At 38.6% G+C, this 15,923-nt stretch overlaps 1 protein-coding gene across 1 annotated transcript in view; it reads left to right on the forward strand.

Annotated features, from left to right (window-relative positions):
- The window catches only part of LRRC36 (leucine rich repeat containing 36), a 58,051-nt gene that overhangs the window by 18,131 nt on the left and 23,997 nt on the right, over positions 1–15,923 (forward strand). Inside the window, exons 2-5 of the mRNA XM_014827765.3 lie at positions 213–340; positions 3,260–3,452; positions 4,252–4,348; positions 7,109–7,197. Of these exons, the coding sequence (XP_014683251.3) occupies positions 213–340; positions 3,260–3,452; positions 4,252–4,348; positions 7,109–7,197 (507 nt within the window). The remainder of the gene's footprint in view (positions 1–212; positions 341–3,259; positions 3,453–4,251; positions 4,349–7,108; positions 7,198–15,923) is intronic.

The raw sequence follows: 15,923 nt of genomic DNA on the forward strand, positions 1-15,923 counted from the left end.
TAGAGAAACCCAAGCCTTCTGTAAAACCAAGGTTTGGTATCACTGTATTAGACCATATTGCTGTTTTTAAAAGGAAAATCTGATCTTCTTATGAGCTTTGGATGTAGGACCTTTCGCAGATGGGATAAGGGAGGAAGGAAGGCCTGTTTTCGCTGACTCTGCTGTTTATCTGAGCAGAGATCATAATATATCTACTGATGATCTCTTTTCAGAACTGGTGGAGTCTCTTTCATTGCAGGGATCTTATGCTGGAAAAATCCATTCCATTGGTGATGCCTTCAGAAATTTTAAAAACCTCCGATCCTTAGATTTATCAAGAAATTTGATAACTAGCCTGAAGGTAAGTTCTATGTTCCATGATGAGCCAGTTAAGCCCAACTTATTTTTTTGATGGGAAGAAATAAAAGATAGATAATGTCAGCCTGGGGAATATAGGACCTTCCTTTTAAATGTTTCCAAAATAAATTTTACTATTCACTGTAAAATTCTTTCAACTTTGCTTTATGTTTGAAATTTTTTGTTGTAAAATTTTGAGAAAAAATCCTTTTGTACTCAAGGAAAACTATATTAAACTATCACTGCCTAGTGCAACAGTACAATTTTTAATGTGTGTAAAAAAAATTAGGAGGAGGGGCTGGCCAGGTGGTGTAGTGGTTAAGTTCACGTGCTCTGCTTCAGTGGCCTGGGGTTTGCAGGTTCATATCCAGGCATGGACCTACACACTGCTCATCAAGCCATGCTGTGGCAGCGTCCCACATACAAAATAGAGGAAGATTGGCACAGATGTTATCTCAGGGCCAATCTTCCTCACCAAAAAAAAAAAAAAAAAAGTGAAGAACACGTGTAAAAGTAGAGATTCTTAGTCCCTACTCTGAGAGAGATTCTGAGTTAGTAGATCTGGGGTGGGCTCAAGACATACTCAGGGGATTCTGATGATGTTGGTGCATGGAACACACATGGAGAAACACTGGCCTAGGTTGTTACTGTGGGTTATTTCTAGGAGGGAGAAGAAATGGTAGTCTTGAAAACAAAAAAATTTCCAGATTAGAGAATGATAGAGCACAGGACAGTGCAGGAAAGTAGGCTGGAGTAGACTTGAGCAGAGAGTATGAGGATTAGCAAACACACAGAAAGAGCTCTACAAACATAAATGCACACATAAGGCGATGGAAGTTCTGTTTTTTATGTGGTAGACACCCAAATGGTGTTTTTCCCACTGTTCATATTTTGCCCAGCTAAGTACTTGTCTTGATGAAGCCCTTCTTTGCAAGACTGAAGGTAAAAGACGTACAGATGCTATCCACTATTGGTTAATGATCTCCTGCATTATTCTGCCAATTTTGCACTTCTTAGGGGATATTTGTACAACAACACTAGCCAGACCCACTCTCAAAGTCTAAAACTAAAGGCCCTAAAAGAGGAAGCCCAAGCAAGATCAAATTTCCAAGTACGACTCCAAAAGCATAAACTCCCAAGTTGAACTAGGTCTTTCGACTATTGGTAGCAGCCATTTGTATTTGGCCCATCAATTTCAGAAAGTATTAGTACAGAGTTGCTGTCTCCTCATATGTATTTTTACATGTTTGTTCTTTTTCCAGGCTAAAAAAGTTTAGTGAACATCGCTATAATTGTTTTTGTACTCCCTTTCTGTCCTCTTCTGTAAATTGGATGAAAAGCTGTTGTGAAGATTAATCAAATTGGCATATGGAGTCAAATATAACATATACAAGACTCCTGGTACAGTGGTTGGCGTACAGAAAGCACTTAGCAGATGTTAGTTTTCTACATTTTTTTTTGCATCTACAATTTATCTGCCTATATTCATGTCTAACAGTTCTGAATCATTTTGCTTAATTTTCCCAGGGAGGAAATACTTTGTGATTATTTCTAGTGTAACTTTGGGCAATATATGAATTCATGCCAACTGGGAAAATTGAGAAGAGGATAGAAATTGTTTCCTTGACATTTACACTGAGAGACATTAACAGATTACTTGAGCTGGGGCATTAGACACATTTAAAAAGACAGTCCTAATGGTATACTGTCCTGAGAGTGGGGCCAAAGGCACTGATAATTATTCATAACCACTGACCCTTTCATAATATAGAATTAATGGAATTGAAAAAAGCCGTAAAGAAATGCACCAAAGTATAAACAGTGTTCTATTCAGAAATGTTTTGTATACATCTTTGAGTTTTCTAAACTTCCTGCAATGAGAAAATGGTAATTTTAAATGAGAGGAGAATAATAATTTTATTTTATAAATACATGATAGAAAATAATTTTACCTTTCTGAAATAATTCTCAATGACAAAGTTCCTTTTATGGTAAGCATTTTTACTACTAAATGTATGTGATTATACATTTATGTGCATATTTTGAAATATTGTCCTGAAATTTAGTGTTGGGCAAAAGCAGCTAACTAGCCAAATACATGAAAACTAAACAATTATTTCTCAATAGTAGGTTTCAGCGAAGGAGGAAAATCATGGCTTTTCCCCTCAAGTTTCCCAGTCCTGGTTGTACTGTTGCCAGTTAAGTGGAGAGGTGGGGTTGCTAAGTCCACAGGAGGAGAACTGAAGAAGGAAGAACATTCTGCTAAGGAGAACTGACTGATTAGAGGACACGGAGCTTTTTGGTGGCAGTAACGCTGAAAGGGGAAACAGGGACAAAAGGGGTTCCAAACTGGTCCAGGCGGGAAGACTTGGAGATAGCATTGTTTTGTTTTCCCACATGGTCCATTGACCTTAAAGTGAGGCATTGAGATATTAAGACAACACAGCACGCACCGGCACACTTAATTTTTTTTTTAACCACACCCTTCTCCCTCAGAAACATCTCTTTTGCCTGCCTCCTTTCCTCTTGTAAATTGAGGTGTTTCTGGGGTCAGGAGAATGGTTGTGACAAGGGTGAGAGAAGTGCAAGAGTGGCTTGGCCTGGCTACCACTGGAAAGGGTTGGATTGGGAGTATGATTGGGAGCAATAGAAGTAGAGAATTGACTGCAGATATCTGAATGTCAGCTTTTGTAAAGGAGGAAATGTATGATATCTGTGAATTATTTAATGTATAGAGCACCAGTGCCCATAGGCTGCAGTATTTTTATTCTCAGGCAACTAAATGGGAGTTTCAACCCTGCCTTTGTCATGGGTGACTTGGGTAAAATGTTTAAGGATGAAAATAGATATATTTCCACCTTTATCTTTGAGATTCCTAGTCCTTACCGAGGTGCAGTTTCATAATGTGGTCTTTTCCTTGCAGGGCATCCAGTATTTATGTTCACTCCAAGACCTGAATTTATATTATAACAACATTCCTTCATTAGTGGAGGTGTCCCGCCTACAGCCTTTACCCTTCCTCAAAGAACTAGATTTGAGACTCAATCCTGTTGTCAGGAAAGATACAGATTATAGGCTCTTTGCTGTGTACACGCTACAAACCCTGGAGAAACTGGGTGAGACCCTCCTTCTCTGTTCCTTGCCCCAGAATTTTTAAACCAGCTGCCTCCTAACCTCTTGGATGTTGGCCCAGAGTGTGCACTGGCAGGATATATTTGTTTATTAGTCAATATTTATGTAACTCTTTTGTGTTGGCAGGATGTATGACAAGTCCTTTTATTGTTTAGTGAATGACAATCTAAATCTATGATTTTATCAGTTACTTCCAGCTTTAGTTTTTCTTCAGTTGATGGTTTCACCACCACTTCCTCCCCAACAAAAAGTTTCCAGGTGTAGATTTATTTTTCCAGGTTCCCCCACTTCGCAACTGTTATTAGCAGTAGAAAACTAATACAACTCTTTGGGGCTTAGTTGGCAAAGAACAATAAATATTCCTTCAAGTGAGCTGGTCTATATTTCTCTATGATTTTATTGTTGAGTATACATTTCTTACTGATACAAAAGTCAATTTCACATGCCCTCAGGAAAGTTATTGTGGGGAAACTAAGTAAAGTCTTTCAGAAATAGTGTTAACTTTCAGCCTTAAGAGTAGGCCATCTGGATTATTTGCTGCCCAAGCTCTGCTTTCCTGCAGTGGTAGTGACACCTATGTGGCAGTTGTTGCTATGGTATCCCTGTAGTCTCCCTGAGTTACTACTTGCTCCAGTGACAACATAATAGCAATGTTTTGTGACCTGTCTCTAACAAAAGACGATGAGACTGGTCTTTAGTTTTTACTCTGTGAATATGGTTTTCTGACCCACTACTATTTACTCCAAAAAAGAAACATGCTCAGACCACGGTTTTTGCCTCCAGATGACAGAACTGTACGAGAAAGTGAGAGAAAAGCTGCCAAGCTGCATTTTAGTCAGTTGGGCAACAGTGAAAATTTTCTTTTAGAGGTGGAAAAAAGGTAAGAAGATTCTTTACAAATTTTTTTTAGTTTGTTCTGGACACACAGAGTAGTGAATTCCTGCTTAACATTCTTCATTTTCTAGCAGAAATCACCACAAGTTGTAAGAATCCTCAAATCAGGAATAAAAGTATCTATTCAATAAATTGAGATTTATCTGGGATGAGAATCTGGCCCTCGGTGGGAACATTTGTAAATTCGCTAAAGTTGTTTTTCGAAGCTTATGAATAGGGATACTATGAAATAACTTATCCCCGTAAACACTTACCAGTCCTTTCTTGGTAGAGTTATAAATCAGCGCGTGGTCTTTTCCTATTCCCATCACCACGGGCAGCGTTGTTAGAAATAAATTTGTTAAAAGATGATAAGGGAAGCACTTCTCTACAAAACTAAAAGTAAACAGAACTTGAAGCTCTAAAGTATCTGAAAGGTAGATTTTTCTACTTCTTGTTACTAAAATCCTATCAAAATAAGGTACCATATCTTCTACCCCAAAACCCATGCTTTAAAAAAAAGTAGCTTGGGGCCGGCCCGGTGGCGCAGCAGTTAAGTGTGCACCTTCCACTTCGGCGGCCCGGGGTTCGCCAGTTCGGATCCCGGGTGCAGACATAGCACTGCTTGATAAGCCATGCTGTGGCAGACATCCCACATATAAAGTAGAGGAAGATGGGTATGGAGGTTAGCTCAGGGCCAGCCTTCCTCAGCAAAAAGAGGAGGATTGGCAGCAGTTAGCTCAGGGCTAATCTTCCTCAAAAAAAAAAATTGTTTTTTAATTAAATTAAATTAAAAAGCAGTAGCTTTATTAATTTTGGGAAATAGGAGTCCAATACAAACAACTTAATTCAGAAAAGTACAGAGAAAAATTAAAATCACCCCATATTCTGCTACCAAGAGTTAACTGCTAGTAATGTTTGGTATACGTCCTTCCAGACATCTGTGTACACTTGTAGATGTATCTATTAGTATTTTTTTCTGATGATAAAAGTAATACATGCTTATTGTTGAGAATTTGGAAAGTATAGGAAAAAACACAGGGAATAAAATAAGCAACTCGGGGCCCGCCCTGTGGCCTAGTGGTTAAGTTCAGGCGCTCTGCTTCCTCGGCCCAGAGTTTCACTGGTTCGGATCCTGGGCACAGACATGGCACCGCTAGCTCATCAGGCCACACTGAGGCGGTGTCCCACATGCCACAAATAGAAGGACCTGCAACTAAAATATACAACTATGTAATGGGGGGATTTGGGGAGAAAAAGCAGGAAAAAAAAAAAAGACTGGCAACTGTTGTTAGCTCAGGTGCCAATCAAAAAAAAAAGAAAAAAAAAGTAACTCATAATCCCACTACCCAGAAATAAACATTAATTATATTATGGTAAATATCCTCTTAGTCTTAGATATATGTATGTATATATGTGTTTTGTGTGTATGTGTGTTTATATATAATAATAATATATAATATGTTAAATAAATATATAAATGTATTATTAATTAAAAATAATAAATATGTATTTATTTTGTAGTTTACTATAGAAGTACAGAGATGAATTAATGTATAACTGAATAAATTTTCTAGTATGGCAAATAATTGGTGCCATCATATTTCTGTTTAGTTACCTATCGTGATTGCAAAACCAAAGGTAAAATATTATGCAAGTGCCCAGTATTAACATTAATATCTTACAGGCTCTCCAACCTTCAGTGATGGTTTTTTTTTAAGCCTTTCTGTATCCCAGTTCCCCCAACCTATAAAATGGAAATAATAGATAATAGGTGAGCTTTTATGATGAAATGAAATGGTGGATATAAAATGCCTGGCTCATAGACTAGGCTGTACTTCCCAATCTTACTGTACTACATCAGTCAAGTGCAAACACTTGCTTTTCTCGTCTGTTTTTCTAACTAACGGCTGTAGTTGTTTCCACTATAATTCTTGGTGGCAGAATCTTCCTTTCTGTGTCCTAACTATGAGTTTTTTAATTCAAAAGAAAATATCTTATTCTGTCAATCATTCAGACCTAAGTTTGTTTCAAGAAAACAGAGTGCATAAGTTCTGAATTTTCTGGCTTTCATACTTTAAAGGCTGGACTATAGTGTCCTCTCTCATTCTCAGCAGAAATACTATGGCTTTTTAAAAAATGGCTTTAACGGAAATATTTGTGAAATTAATACGTTCTAGAAAATTTGAAAAAGCATCTGATCACCATGAATTAATGTTTCTGGATAGTATTTACTGGTGATCTCAGAAGCCACCTTTTTGTTGTTTGGTTTTTTTTTTGAGGAAGATTAGCCCTGAGCTAACATCTGCTGCCAATCCTCCTCTTTTTGGTGAGGAAGACTGGCCCTGAGCTAACATCCATGCCCATCTTCCTCTACTTTATATGTGGGATGCCTACCACAGCATGGCATGCCAAGCGGTGCCATGTCTGCACCCAGGATCTGAACCAGCGAACCCTGGGCTGCCAAATCGGAACGTGCGCACTTAACCGCTGTGCCACCAGGCCAGCCCATGAAGCTGCCTTTTGAGTTTTAAATACAGTCATACACTGCATAACGATGTTTTGGTCAACATCAGACTGCATATTACAATGGTGGTTATATAAGATTAGTGCCATATAGCCTAGGTGTTTGTAGGCTATACCATCTAGGTTTGTGTAAGTACACTCTATGATGTTTGCACAACAACAAAATTGCCTAATGATTTGTTTCTCAGAACGTATCCCTGTTGTTAAGTGACACATGACTGTAAATTATTCTATGTGACAGCTCTAGGGAGAAGACAATGAAAAACTCTGTGACAGATGAGAGCTCTGTATCAAAAGTCAGTGCTGATGTTAACAACAGGATTGAAACTGGTAAGTTTTCTCTCTCTGATTGCAAAATGATTAAAACATCAGTTGTTTTAGCTTTTGTGGGCAATCTTGGGTAGGATGAAGACAAAACAGTTGCGAAATAACATAGATTTGAAGCAAGCACAAGATTTTCTGGCTGTGTTTTCCCTCCTTTCTTTCACTGCCAGAAGGGCCCTATTTATTGAGCAGTCCTAAGCCAGAACCCATCAAAGCACAGGCTGTACTCAGTTCAATTTTATTTACATCACTTTGTATCATCAGTACATCCTGAAAATTGCATTCCCAGTCCCCTGAGCATTGCAAAGGTGATTGATTCATTAGTCAGACTCATGACTCATCTGCATCAATGCAGCTCACACCCTGGGCCTTCTGGGCTTCTCCATCTTGAACCTTTGCAGCTGCAGAATCTCTTGTATTTGTGCTATATTCCCGGGGAGTGTTGCCTGTAAGCAGTTGGTAATCCAATATGGTTAAAATGGTTATGCCACATTAATGGTCGTGCCACAGCAGAGGAGAAAGCTTTCCACTAGAGAAATTGCATGCAATGGACGTTTATGGATTAACCTGGCATTCATCAGATGACCTTTTACTTGAGAAAACTTAATTCTGTGTCAAGGCTTCTGTCCCTTTGAAGGATCTATTGAATTATATACAAACTCTAAAAATTAATCCCTAAAATCCTAGCAGTAACTTTAATAGATTGAATATGTAGTTTAGACTTTAAAGGTTTTCCGTTGATAGCATATAGTATTTTATATTCCTGACTTCTTATCTATCTATGTGGATAGTTACTGACAAGTCATTTTCATGGTGTTTAGTAAATAAGCCATAGTGAGGTATGATTTTTATTTTCCTTTCTTGGAAGTCTCAGTGCACATAAGTCACGGAGAATGAATTGCCTTATTTCATTTTAAATAGCATTTTTTATATTTCAAAAATGATGAAATTCAATTGTAATAATTTTGGAAAATACTGAAAAGCATAAAGAACAACATTTTAATCACTCGTAAGCCTGTCCCCTAAAGAGAATCCCAGTTAATAATTTGGTATACAGCCTTCCTGTCTTTTTTCTAGGTATAAGCATTTATATGTCTATTTCCAGAAAGACAAAGATACATTGAAGCATAATTTTCCTCTTTTTGTGTGAGCTGAATTTAACTTCATTTATGTAATATCATGTCACTAGCACACACAAAGATTCACTCCGTGAATTAAAATGTTTTAAGGTGCACGATCTCGACTGAGAACAAACTGCTTTACTAGACACAGGACCCATTTCTAAAGGTTCTTGGAAGCTCCAGCTGTTGCCTGGATTTCTTAAATATATTAAATTTATTTTGCTACTTTGAAACATTAAAGAGCTTTGCTTTCCACTGAAAATTAAGTTTGTGCTGGATCCCTGGGGAGTGTTGCCTGTAAGCACTGTTGGTAATCCAGTGTGACTAAAGTGGTTACGCCATGTTAATGGTTGTGCCACAGGCTAGGAGAAAACTTTCTGGAGAACAGTTCCCACTTGCTCAGTTGTTCAAAAGAGTGGTTTCCCACCAATCATTTAGAATGGGCAGGGAAACTCCGCTTTCTTGGATCCTCATCCTATTCTCCTAACCGCGTAATCTTTGACTCTTTCAAAGGTTCCTCTCTCTTTTTCCATACACCGAAATAAGCATACCTAGGCTGTGTCTTCAGACTCTTCTTTCTTTACTCTTTGCCCTTATTGATCTCATCTATTTCCACAGCTTGCTTTATTTCCTCCCTGTAGATGACTCTTAAATATATTGGTCTAGCTTTGACGACCTGCGCCAGTCTCTCTCTGCACCAGTCCCCCATTTCTGTTGACCAACTAGTAATATACACTTGCAATAACCATTGGATAACTTTCCAGCCCCTCAAGCTAAACACGTTAAAAAAAAAACAAAACAAAAACTAACCCCTTTCCTCCAGCTCTAAACAGCTCCTAGGGTTTCATCAGTGTTACCATCACTTTCTATTACTCAGATTCAGAACTATAGTGGGGTTTGATGCTGCTCCTCCCCTAAAGCCTAGCTGAATGTTCATACCCTATAGTATGAGCCACAGTCGACAAGCCTTCCTTTCCCTTTCCTAATAGTCTCTCTCTCTCTTTTTTTTTTTTTTGGTGAGAAAGATTGTCCCTGAACTCACATCTGTGCCAGTCTTCCTCTGTTTAGTGTGTGGGATGCTACCACAGCATGGCTTGATGAGTGTGTAGGTCCATGCCCAGTATCCAAACCTGTGAACCCTGGGCCACCAAAGCAGAGCACGCAAATTTAACCACTGTGTCACTGGGCTGGCCCCCTAATAGTCTCTTAACAAGCATGCTTAATAGCTATCATTTACTGAATATAAACTCTGGGCCAGGCCCTGTACATTATCTCATTTAATCCTCACAACAACCTTGAAGGTGGTTATAATTATCCTTGTTTTACAGGTGGGAAAACTGAGACCCAAAGAGGTGAAATAACTTGCTCTAGTTATACAGTAAGTGGCAGAGCTGGGATGCAAACTCTGGTCCATCTGTCTTCTTAGTCCTCTTAACCATTACACCATACTGGCTCCCAATCTCTTCTTCCTTCAGTTCATTTTGTGCTTTCCTGTCAGATTAATTCTCTTAAAACTCAGCTGTGATAATTATACTTGCCTGTCGAAAACGTCCCTGGCTCCCACTCACCTACTAAATTAAGACTCCTTAATCTGACGTACAAGACTCCTCTAAACTCTAGCCACAGTTTCTCTCTTCAGTCTAACTTGAAACCTTATCTCCTATTTCTCAACTACAATGTCCAATGCTTCAATCAAACCAAATCACTCCCTCCTTCTCAAATAATTCTTCCTTTCTCCCTCCTCTGCCCCTGAACAAATGCTGTCCCTTCTGCTTGGAATGCTTTAATCAAAATCCTGCCCTTTCTTTATGACTCAACTCAAAGCCCATCCTTTTTAGTGAAACTTTTTTTATTCTTCAACCAAAAAAAATTTTTCTTGGGCCAGCCCGGTGGTGCAGTGGTCGGATTCGCACATTCTGCTTCTCAGCGGCCCCGGGTTCGCCAGTTCAGATCCCAGGTGCGGACAAGGCACTGCTTGGCAAGCCATGCTGTGGTAGGCGTCCCATGTATAAAGTAGAGGAAGATGGGCACGGATGATAGCTCAGGGCCGGTCTTCCTCAGCAAAAAGAGGAGGATTGGTAGTAGTTGGCTCAGGGCTAATCTTCCTCAAAAAAAAAAATTTTTTTTTCTTTTTTTGTAAACCCACATAACTTATCCTCCAGTACGTATACTCTGGAAATAGAAAATGCAACAATTCCTTGAATCACTTGCAGCATCATTAGGAAAATGAGACAAACATGAAAGAGCTAAGTAACACAATTCAAGGCAGTGTATATGAAATTGTCAAATGAGTGATGCAGATCAGTATTCCTCACACTGAGGGTTGTGGACTACTAGTCCAGGGATACATCACAGAGGTCCACAGGCAGAGTGAGACCCTTTAATTTTGTGTTTTTGTTTGAAGCAGTTGTGAAAAATATTTAAAAGATGTAAAGGCAAAAAAACTCTTTTGCAGTATTAGTCTCCTATTTGAAAAATAGTCTTTACTTTTTAGAGCAGTTTTAGATTCACAGGAAAATTAAGCAGAAAATACACAGAGTTCCCATATAGCCTATGCCTCCACACACACAGCCTCCCCCACTATCCATGTCCAGCACCAGGGTGGTACTTTTGTTACAACTGATGAACCTACACTGATACATCCTTATCACCCAAAGTACATAGTTTACATTAGGGTTCGTTCTTGGCATTGTATATTCTATGAGTTTCACAAATGTATAATGATGTGTATCTACCATTTTAGTACCATACAGAATAGTTTCACTGCCCTAACTTTGTGCTCCTCTGGTCATCCCTTCCTCCCCTCTAGTTCCTGGCAACACTGATCTTTTTAATGTCTCCATAGTTTTCAGGGTTTTTTTTTTAAATTTTAATTAATTAATTAATTAATTAATTATTGAGGAAGATTAGCCCTGAGCTAACCTCTGCCACTAGTCCTCCTCTTTTTGCTGAGGAAGAGTGCCCCTGAGCTAACATCTGTGCCCATCTTCCTCTATTTTATACGTGGGACGCCTGCCACAGCATGGCTTGATAAGCAGTGCGTAGGTCCGGGCCTGGGATCTGAACTGGCGAACCCCAGGCTGCTGAAGCAGTGTGTGCAAACTTAACCGCTATGCCACCAGGCCAGCCCCTCACTTGTTTTTATTGTGGTAAAATACACATAACATAAAATTTACCATATTAACCATTTTTAAGTGTATAGTTTGGTGGTATTAAATACCTTCATAATGTTGTGCAACCATCACCACCATCCATCTCCAGAACTCTTTTTATCTTATAAAACTGAAACTATATCCATTAAATGATAATTCCCCATTTCCTCTTCCCTGCAGCCCCTGGCAACAACCATTCTATTTTCTGTCTCTATGATTTCTGTCTCTGTGATTTGATATAAGTGGAATTATACACTATTTGTCTTTTTGTGACTGGCATATTTCACTTAACATAATGTCCTCAAGGTTCTTCTAGGTTGTAGTATATGTCATAATTTCCTTCCTTTTCATGGGTGAATGATATTCCATTGTGTGTATACACATTTTATATATGTGTGTCTGTATATATATATATGTGTGTGTGTATATATGTGTATATGTGTGTGTGTGTATATATATATATATATATACACACACACACACACACACTACATTTTGCTTATCCATTCATCTGTTGATGGACACTTGGGTTGCTTCCATGTTTTAGTTATTGTGACTAATGCTGCTATGAACATGAGTGTACAAATATCTCTTCGAGACCCTGCTTTCACTTCTTCTAGGTATATACCCAGAAGTGGAATTACTGGATCATATGGTAATTTTATTTTTAATTTTTTCAGGAACTGTCATACTGTTGTCTATAGCAGCTATACCATTTTACATTCCCACCAAGAGTGCACAAGAGTTCCAATTTCTCCACATCCCTGCCAATGCTTGTTATTTTCCGGGTTTGTTTTTTTTTTCATAATAGCCATCCTAATGGGTGTGAGGTGGTATCTCATGGTTTTAATTTGCATTTCCCTAATGATCAGTGATGCTGAGTATCCTTTTATGTGTTTATTGGCCATTTGCCTATCTTCTTTTGGAAAAATGTCTATTCAAGTCCTTTCCTCACTTTTGAATAGAGTTGTTTGTTTTTTTTGTTGTTGAGTTGTAGGAGTTCTCTATATATTCTGAATATTAGTCGCTTATCAGATATATGATTTGCAAATATTTTCTCCCATTCTGTGGGTTGCCTTTTTACTCTGTGGATATTGTTTTTAGATGCACAAAGTTTTTAAATTTTCACCAAGTCAAATTTTCTATTTTTTCTTTTGTTGTTTTGGTTTTCTTTTATTGCTTGGTGTCACATTCAATAAATCATTGCCAAATCCAATGTCATGAAGCATTTCCTCTATGTTTTATTCTGAGAGTTTTATAGTTTTAGGCCTTATGTTTTGGTCTCTGATCTATTTTGAGTTAATTTTTGTATATGGTGTTAGGTAAGGGTCCAACTGCATTCTTTTGCATGAAGAATGGGGGATGGGTAGCTGCTACTGTGCTAAGAGTTGAAATTGACCAAAGTTAACCCAAGTTTACCTTCCTAGCTTTCCCCTGGAAGTTGTAACCCTTCAGTAGACTCCAGAGTTCCAAAATAGTTATGTCAGACAGATTCCACCAGTGCAGTTGTTGCCTAGGTCAGAGACAGATGCAGGTGCTTCCTATTCCACCATCTTCCCATCTTCATAGTTTTGCCTTTTCCAGAATGTCATATAGTTGGAATTATACAGTATGTAGCATTTTTAAATTGACTTCTTTTACTTATTAATACGTACTTTTTTTTTCTGCTTTTTCTCCCTGAATCCCCCCAGTACATAGTTGTATATTTTAGTTGTGGGTCCTTCTAGTTGTGGCATGTGGAACGCCACCTCAACGTGGCCTGATGAGCAGTGCCATGTCCACGCCCAGGATCTGAACTGGCGAAACCCTGGGCTGCCAAGGTGGAGCACGCAAACTTAACCACTCGGCCACGGGGCCAGCCTCTAATATGTACTTAAGTTTCCTCCAATGTCTTTTTTCTTTTCTTTTTTTCTTCCTGAGGAAGATTTGCCCTGAGCTAACATCTGTTGCCAATCTTCCTCTTTTTTTTCCTTTTGTATGTGAGCTGCCACAATAACATGGTTGCTGACAGACGAGTCATATAGGTCCACGCCCAGGAACTGAACCCTGGCTGCAGAAGTGGAGCATGCTGAATTTAACTACTAGGCCACTGGGGCTGGAGCATCCATGTCTTTTCATGGCTTGATAGCTCCTTTCTTTTTAGTGGCTGAATAATGTTCCATTGTATGGATGTACCATGGTTTGTTAATCCTTTCACTTACTGAAGGACATCTTGGTTGCTTTCAAGTTTTGGCAATTATGAAAAAAGCTGCTAAAAACATCGGTGTGCAGGTGTTTGTGTAGACATAACTTTTCAACTCCTTTAGGTAAATACCAAGTGTTTATTTTTGTAAGAAACTGCCAAACTGTCTCCCAATATAATCTGCTTTTTAAAACATCTTTTTATAAAGTAAGTTTCTTAAATTGAAGTTTCTCACACTGGATTCATATTCTTTGAGTTTATGAGAATATCATATTTGAGAAATACTGATGGGGATGGGCACATGCTGCAGAAGCTCAGAGTGTGATAGGAGCTGATGGGGAAAGGTTTTGTGGCAAAAATGGAAACAAAGCCATCAGTCCTTAAAGGCTATAGAGTGGGATGGCCTGAAAGGAGGAGGAAGGCATCGTTGTCAGTGGGATTGGTGTGAACAACTATGTGAAAGTGGTAATGAGCATAGCAGGTCATGGAGACAGTTAGTGATTATCTGGTTTGAGAAGAAGGTTTGTATTGGGTAGAAGGTCAGATTATTGAAAAGCAATGAATGCCTTACTAAGTATAGTTAACATTTATCCTGGGATGTTTGCATATAGTACACATATATTCTGTGAGTTGAAAAGGGCCTTGCTCACTCTTTTAGTCAACTCCTTTGGCCTTTAAATAGAATCACACCTAAAATATACTGATCTAATGAATATATTATTTTAAAATAGCAAAAAAAATTCACCACAATTGCCCTCAGTGGCTCATTCCTATGTCTGGCAGATGTATCAATGTCTTTTTTTTTTTAAAAAGATTTTATTTTTCCTTTTTCTCCCCAAAGCCCCCTGGTACATAGTTGTATATATATATTTTTAGTTTTAGGTCCTTCTAGTTGTGGCATGTGGGGTGCTGCCTCAGCATGGCTTAATCAGCAGTGCCATGTCCATGGCCAGGATCCAAACTGGCAAAACCCTGGGCTGCTGAAGCAGAGCACGGGAACTTAACCACTCAGGCACGGGGCCAGCCCCATTGTCTTTATAACTAATTGAAATCCATCCCATTTCAACCTGTTGGTCCTTGTCTTCTCTTGGTTCAGCCATGATGGTGTTTTAGTTTAGTAAAAATCAGGCTTGGAATAGCAGAGACCTCACAAAATAGTGGCTTAAATAAGATAGAAGTTCATTTCTCTCACATATAGAAATCCAGATGTTGGGCAGTCTAGGGCTGTTATGAGGGGTTGAAGAGGTGAATAATGGATATGGTAGGAGGCAGCTGGCAATCTCTGCCTAGTAGAAATAAGAGCAATTCAGCAAAAAAGTGTATATTTATTGGCAGATCCTGCGTTAGAGACTATACATGTAAGGAAATGACCCAACAGTGTCAAATCTTCAGATACTCCCAGTCTGAAAGGATTTATCACAGCCTATTAGGTTACAAGTCAGGCTGAGAAGAATTCAACTGTGGCAGAGATAAAGAACCTTGGGGGAGAGGCAATAGCAGTTAATATTGACTGGGGAACTGGGAAAAGGCTTCATAAAAGAGGAGACATCTAAGTTGGGTGTTCAAATAGAATTCAGTGGGCATGGTTGGGTATTCAATGCAGAGAGAACAGCAGCAGCAAATACAAGTGTGGCAGATTAGGTAACTGACTCAGTTTGTTGCTGGAGCTAAGGTGCTTAACTAAAGCCAAGTTGCAAAGGGCCTCTTTACAAATCATTTTCATTTTATTCTCTTGAAAATGGGAAACAAAGATATTTTAGATAGAAGGCATGATTAAATGTGTGATTTAGGGAGATAACTCAAGCTAGATTTAGTTAGATGGGCAGCAATTAGAGGCAATAGTCCAAATGGGAGATAATGAGGACCTGACCTGACATAGGGCAATAATAGCAGTATGAATGCACATGAGGAAGTACAAATTGATTAAATGCTTGAGGATATGAGAAGAAAACCTGGAGATAAAATATTAAGTATTTTTACTTGCAATGTTTTGCTAGGGATTCCAAACTTCAGAAGATTTGAATTTCTGAATAAGAGACATATCAGATATTTAAGGGGGAAAAATACAGGGTTACAGGCAGTCTGTTCATGGTGGGGAAAAAACCCACCGATTGATTTATTTTCATGGTTATCATATCTGAAATGGTTACTATATATTAATATTTCAAAAGTCAGGGATTATGTTGTTTTCATTGGGGATTAGCAACTTAAAGGAAATGGTTCAAAGCTTCATTTATTTTGGAGACTAGTACTTGACGAGTTATTTCTGCTCTTAAA

This window comes from Equus asinus, chromosome 28, assembly GCF_041296235.1.
Source record: "Equus asinus isolate D_3611 breed Donkey chromosome 28, EquAss-T2T_v2, whole genome shotgun sequence".
Taxonomy (NCBI): Eukaryota; Metazoa; Chordata; class Mammalia; order Perissodactyla; family Equidae; genus Equus; species Equus asinus.